The sequence below is a fragment of the Chrysochloris asiatica genome, unplaced genomic scaffold (assembly GCF_000296735.1).
Source record: "Chrysochloris asiatica unplaced genomic scaffold, ChrAsi1.0 scaffold00166, whole genome shotgun sequence".
Classification (NCBI taxonomy): Eukaryota; Metazoa; Chordata; class Mammalia; order Afrosoricida; family Chrysochloridae; genus Chrysochloris; species Chrysochloris asiatica.
The window spans coordinates 3960952-3968048 of NW_006408684.1; the positions used below are offsets into that span (position 1 = coordinate 3960952).

At 33.2% G+C, this 7097-nt stretch overlaps 1 protein-coding gene across 1 annotated transcript; it reads left to right on the plus strand.

Moving 5' to 3' along the window:
- The first annotated feature begins 205 nt into the window (after window positions 1-205).
- CNPY1 (canopy FGF signaling regulator 1) lies at window positions 206-6622 on the plus strand. Its single transcript, XM_006871294.1, has 3 exons — window positions 206-349; window positions 2043-2139; window positions 6585-6622. The coding sequence occupies exons 1-3, from the start codon at window positions 206-208 to the stop codon at window positions 6620-6622; spliced, it is 279 nt and encodes a 92-aa protein (XP_006871356.1).
- Window positions 6623-7097: the final 475 nt, after the last annotated feature.

Here is a 7097-nt window from a genome sequence, read left to right on the forward strand (position 1 = left end):
ATAATATAATTGTACAAATAACTATATTAGGATATGAATGTATTAATGGGAGATTATGTATGCTTCCATCTGTATTCATTTGAATATCTTTATATAATATTAAAATGAAGACACATTTCCTCTCCGTGTTGCTTTTTTTTAATAGATTCCCTTAGCTCAGTCTGAGGCGTTCTTAACAGACCTTTTGGATAAAGTATGTGAGCGGATGAATGACTACAAACTTGAAGAAGACCCTGTAACTAAAGAGAGAACTTTCAAGAGATTTGCTCCAAGGAAAGGAGACAATATATACACAGAATTTAAACAATTCCGTTTTTATTCTGATGCTTACAGACCTTTGAAATTCGCGGTAAGCTCTCTTCTTGGCAGCTGAATCATGTGACCCATGAAAATCTTTTAGCTACTTTTCTGTATGTTGGTTTGGGTGATGGTTGAGTTTCAAGAAATTGAACATTAAAGTGCACATTAATATATTTATATATTTACTATGTTCTGTTGCTTTAAAAATGTTGATCATACTTTTAGCAATTTACCTTTTGAGTTGTGGTATATTTCACTATGGAGACATTTATGATATTTTACAGAAAGTACTGCTTACAAATTACAGGGTTTTTTAAAAGACACAGTTTGCACCCAGATGTACTCAAACCATTTTGCCTGGGTGGGCGTTCCGGGAATACTTTTAGGCAGATCTGTCGCCAAGGCAAGTCCCTCACAAATTTCCACTTAAGGAACCAGGGGCTGTGGTTAGTAGGTTAAAATGGAAATTAAATCTAATATAGTTTTCAAATATTTATAACCAAACTATGGAGGGGGAGTGAGGTACTCATCTTACCTCCAAAGGCTTCCCAAAACAGAGAGAAGAAATTTCCTGAGTTAATTCATGTCTTCTAGCACACACTAACTTAAACAAAGGCTTAGATGTGTGATAGCTGGCTTAGTGCCAGATAGTCTTCCCATGTATGTTTATTTTCTGTGAATGCTGGTCACTGTCTTGCTTGAGTGTGCTTGGCAAAATATATTGCAATATATTTCACTTTATTTAATGCTGTTGAACCAAATGGAGGGGGAAGTCTGTTTAAAAAATCTAAGTGCAAAATGTCAGGCAGGCTGAACCACCCTGAGAGGACTTGAGCTGACTTGTGAAGATTTCATTTTCATTAAATAGCAGTGAAAACAATTCTGCATTAAAAGTACTGTGGGATAGGAATGGTGATGTGTGTGTGCTTGACTTTTACAGTTTTTCAATAAATACAGGAGAGTGGAATTTCAGTATTTTTAAATGCCACTTAAAATTTGAGAGTCATGCTTAATGAACTCATAAAATGATTTACAAAAGTCTCTAGCGAATGCTGTTGACCAACTTCACAATTCCTAAAAGTGTACACTTGTAGCTCTTTAGCAGTAGCATTTAAGATTTTCAAATACATGGGGAAATTCCAACTCCCTCTTCTCTGATATGCAGTACTGAAATACTGTAATGAAATTCTGAATAAACCTTTAACTGGTCAGAAGAGAAACTTCCCTAAGTAAACTTCAAGCAAGGGATATTTAAGGGTATTTGTTTTGATTGCTAAGAAAGTTTAATTGTTTACACACTCCAGATTCTGTTTTAAAACACCACAATGGAGTATTATATTAAATCTGAAGGAAATGGGGGTTAGTTATTTCAAGGAGCTGTGTTCTTTAACATGGTTTCTTGTTTTTGTTTTTTAATTAAGACTTTGGAGCTCCAGAAGTAGTTGACCCATTTTTTACTATGGAGTCAGCTTCTAAGTGTGAAGAGTCCTCCCTTCCTCATCCTCAGTCTTTCAGCATGGCTAATCATTTAGTTAAGTCCTAGGAAAATGATGCAATTAACATTCTGGGAGGAAGGTTAATCCCATACAATGATGTATTAAACTGAAAGGACTAAGAAAAATGGACCACCTTGATAACACAATTTTATAATTTTGACTAATAAACTTTTGATTAAGCCCTTCCCAATAAGGCGCGCAGTGAGTGTGTATATATCCACATATGTTGTTATTATATTTCTACAGTGTGAAACAATAATAGAAGAGTATGAAGATGAAATATTTTTACTTATCGGCCAGGAGGCAGACGATCTAGCTGACAAGCTGTGCAGTGAAAAATCAGGTACTGTGTCTGATGTAACATGTGCTCTCTCCCTTGCTCTCCCCCTCTCGCTCTCACTCAGCAGTTCAGTCTCTCTCTCTCTCTCTCTCTCTCTTTTTTTTTTTCCAAATGGAGCCTTCGCATTGCAACTAATGCCCTGAGCCCTGGGGAGGGTTCTCCTCTGAATGAGAAAGGACTCACTGAGAGAAAACACACAAACCAAACCACTGAGCTAGAGGTTGACTGTTTTCCCTTCCTTTCCTCTATATTTCAATGAATTCAAAAGTATGTGGATTCTAAAAAATTAAAGAGTACTTTCTCTTCCAGAATTAGCTGTACAAAGCAAGTTTTTGTTTTGTTTTGAACTTTTGTAGACTAAATTTTCCATCTTTAACCAAGAAAGAAAAATTTCCTTGTGACTACTATTTGCTGCATCTGCAGAAGGAAGTACCTTTATTTAATAAGAACTCTCAAAGGTTTTTTGTGGGTTTTTTTTTTGCGGGGGAGATGGGGGAGCTTGGTGTTTGGGAGTGAGGTGATTTTTCCCCCCCTGGTTGTTTCTACTTCTTAAACTAGCTCTCTCTCTCTCTCTCTCTCTCTCTCTCTCTCTCTCTCTCTCTCTCTGTATGTGTGTGTATGTCTGTGTGTGTGTGTGTGAGAGAGAGAGAGAGAGAGAGAGAGAGAGAAAAGAAAGTAACATTTGCTTCGTGGTCTTAAACCCACACAACCTCAGAAACTCTGAAAACTGACCAGAACTTGATTTACCATGTACAAAGTTGAAACACTACCACCTGCCCACCAGTCTGGTTGACTGAAAGTATATCTCTAATAAAATATCATTTTGACATTTTGATACTTATTTAATGCATTTATAAGAAGGTAGCACAAGTTAAGCATTTTTTTTTTTTTTAGAAATACTTTGAGAAACAATGAATGAAAATCTATGAAGGCCATGCTTTTTAAAGTCAGCATAGTACTCTTAAACAGCATGGGTGTCTGGAACATTTAGCATTTAGGAGTTGTTTATAATGAAACAATACAGTACACTTGCATAAACTTTGCAATAAAAAAATACAGTACACTTGCATAAACTTTGATGCACCAACTGTATTGAACTTAAAGTTTAGTATTAATATCCTTAAAATAAACTCCTGGTGTGGTGCTGTAGGATCAGCATTGTACTGCAAACCACAGTGCTGGTAGTTCAAGCCTACCAGCTGCTTCTTGGAAACCCTTTACAGGGTTGCTAGGAGTTGGAGCTGACTCCACGGCACTTAACAGCAGCTTTAAAAAATAATAATTATTGCATATTTAAAATAAATATGTGATCAAAGGTTATTCACAATAACATCAAAAATATAAATCTCTATGAACAAGACTGTTTAAGAGTGGTTTTGCTCTGAATAGATTATTGGGTTTTCTATTTAAAAGATATTTGTAATGAAAAGCTGTAGAAATTCACAGTGAAATCATATAGTCAGGATTATTCAAGTGTTTGTGATAGATAGTCCACTGATTTTGGTGGGTAATTAGTAATTTGTGAAATTCTCATAAATAAGTTCATAGATTTAACTTCCCAAAGAAAGTCTTTTCTTAAGTTTTTCAAATATTTCAGAGCTATATATGCATTAAAATATAAGCAAAATCGTGAAGAACAATATTTAGCATATTGATTTTCCTATGCTTTTCTCATAAAGGGTTTGTATTTGTTGTAGTTATATATGACATATGTAAATTTGCTATATGAAGACTTATTCAAATGTTGCAGGAGGACTGGAGAAAGTTTCACCATTTATTACCGCTGTCTCTATCAAATATGAAGATTCTGGGGAAAGGTTCTGTTCCCAAGTTTAACAATTCAATTTCATTTCAGTCATATTAACTCCTACTTTTTCATTTCTTTTATACATTTGTTTTTGGAAATAAAAATTAAGCATTAGCCTTGAGAAATGCAAGTTTAAAAATAAAGACATATAATATTAGTAGAATAATAGAAAGCATTATTAAATAAATGATTAAGTCTTACATTTGATTTTTTAAAAAACCGAGTTAAGTGCTTACTAGTACAAACATAAATATGAGTATCTCCAAGCTACTGAGAGTAAAAGGTACACTCTCAAAAGAGTAAACTCCCAATGGCTGCTGCATAGTGAAGCTGTATGATCTTTAAAAATCAGGTTACATTTATATTTCTGTGAAGCATTTTGGTGTATATTCTAAAATACTTATAAATTAAGAGCTGAGAATAATTTAACTTAAAAGAAGACTAAGCACTCCCCCCCCCCCGCAAAAAAACAAAAACAAAAAAGTCAGTAGCAAGGTAGAGATTTTTTAAACTTAAACACTATTAGTAAAAATCTCAAGTAAAACATTAATAAAAATATTCTAATTAATGATCTCAGCAACAAAGAACAAGTAGTATGCTTCAACATAGTGAGATAGTTTTCAGACAAATGGGCAAAACATGAGACTTGAATCTTGTAGAAAAACTTCAGGTGCTTACGTGTATCATCTAAAAGACAAGTACAATACATTTCCTACAAACTTACTCATATTCACTTTGTAAAAAGAATACTTGCTCTTGTTCAGTTATGTAACAACTAAGACATGAACTCCATGATTTAAATGTTTTAAAGATAAGATTGTGTAGATATGTGTATGTATGTATTGGAGATTATAAAAATATCCATCAACCAAAAACTGCTTACTGAGTATATACTACGTACTTAGGGTCATATTGAGTTGGAATCTATTTGCAGCAAAGGGTTAGTTTGTTTTTTTACATTTAAGGTTTTTATTGTGGATTGAGTGAAAGTTTACAGGGTATATCATCAGTTTTACATTCAACAAATCATACACCTTTTTTCATTACAATGATTATAATCCCCTCCATTTACCATTGGTTAACAGCATGTCTCTCTATCCACTTTAGCTTTTTAAAAAATAAACAAACAAGCTAAGGGTTAGTTTTTTAGTTATATTATGTACAGGAAGCTAAATTGAAAGCTGTTAAAATGTCTACATGCCAATTTTATGAAGATTAATAATTATTTTAAATGTAGGAACTTTTATAACTAGAGATTTGATTGGAAAATTAATCACTCTGTATACTTTATATACACATTTTATATATATGAATTTTGTTTTTTCTACTTCACGGGCATCATTTCACTTTATTTTTAATAATTCCATATGAGCAGATGAGGGCACATTCATTAAAATATTAAAGGCCCTTATGTTCACCTCCCATAAAAAAAAAAAAAAAGAAAAAGAAAAAAGGAGAAAGCATATCTTATGTCAGACTTAATATGACTGTGTTTGAGTTCACATTAGTGAGATTTTCATAAATTCTATGTGCCAACTTTTGTGTGAGTGAAAAATCTCAATGCAGATAAATCTATGGTTGCCATTATCCTTTTATTTATAAATCCCACTATTTATTTTCATTTTCCCTAAGGATAAAATAAAATTGAGTTTACCAGACTTTACTGGTGGAATATTCTGTGGCAAATACTCTAGGCTTCTCCAAATGGTTATGTTGATGTCTGGAGTTCAAAGTGATCTTTTCAAATCTTAAAACTGTTGAGGGGAAAAAAAGGGAAAAAAACAAACAAACAACAAAAGCAAAATGAATGAATCTATATATATAAAGACAATAATAAAGTCTAGGTACAGGTTAAGGTAGGGAACTCCGTATTGCCATGGGTTATGAAAGAATGTATACGCTTATATTACAGAGTATTAAGGGTGTAAGTATAAACATAAAGATCTTCTGTATACATACCACTGAGTTTTAATATAAAACCTTATCATCTAAAGCAGTCATGACTGATCAATTTGTCACATAATGACTTTGAATGTACTTTATACAGAAAGTATCAAATACCTAGGAGCCTTTAGCCTATATGTAAAGTAAAAACATTTTTACCTTTCTATGTAGAATAATGGAGGTGTTAATTTCTAATATACAAAATTACGTTCAAAAGCTAACACATTCCCTATTTCTAATAAGTCATGTAGCTGAAACAATCCATAGCCTTTACTTCATTGTTTCCAGTTGGAAAAGTAGTATATATCAAAGTATCTAATTGCCTCCCTGTTCCTTGGATTAAATGCTCAGTGTCCTACGCCCTTTGGCAAACTGTGTAACAAGAGTGGATCTTTTCTAAAGCTTCGGTGTCTATGAATGAAATGATCCAGTGCCTTGGATTCATTTTTAAATGCTCCAGCCAAAGAACAGTAGAAGATAAAACAAGGACAGCAGTATGTCGCTCATTGTTGAAACATGATGCTAGATGGATGGACATGGATTTTATCTTTCTTACTCTTTTTATGGGTATGTGAAATTTTCCATGATAAGTTTTAAAAATGCACTTCTGCACCAACATACTTTGTGGGGAATTCAATTGATTGAATTGTCTAGTAATTAATATGATAGTGATGTTCTCCAACTTTTTGTTTTCCAGATCTGTGTGAACCTTCTACTAACCTCACTGAACTCTAGGAACAACTGCTACTAGTTACAGAGAGGAGTAAACCCACCTCCCACAAGGTCAAAGTCTACATGTTATGTTTCCATAAGAAATTATATACTTCTTGTTTATACCACGTTTGTCTAATGCATGGTTTTAATTGAAAATCTGTTGTTTGGCCTCATGACAAACTTATTCTTGTAGGTAAAATTGAAGAGTCCATTAAACTTTTAAAATACCCTTGCAGGTTTTGATATAAACTTGGCAATAAAGTATTTCATTCCGTAGTAGAAAAGAAGGTGAAGTCATTTGATAAAGAAATTAGGACTCAGTAAAAGACACCATAGTTTCTCTAAGAAACGTATATACACACAGGCAGTGTAAAGTGTTCTACTTGATAAGAGTTGGATTTTTAAAAAATACTTGATCAGTCATGGAATTAAGGAAATATATCACAACAAATACTGAATTAGGTCTTCTGGCTTCCCTGGTTATTAGTGAGAGAAA

Coding starts and splice junctions, on each gene's coding strand:
- CNPY1 (XM_006871294.1), top strand. CDS start 206: ATGAATGACTACAAACTTGAAGAAGACCCTGTAACTAAAGAGAGAACT. Junction 350..2,042: donor ACAGACCTTTGAAATTCGCG/GTAAGCTCTCTT, acceptor ATATTTCTACAG/TGTGAAACAATAATAGAAGA. Junction 2,140..6,584: donor GCTGTGCAGTGAAAAATCAG/GTACTGTGTCTG, acceptor TTTGTTTTCCAG/ATCTGTGTGAACCTTCTACT.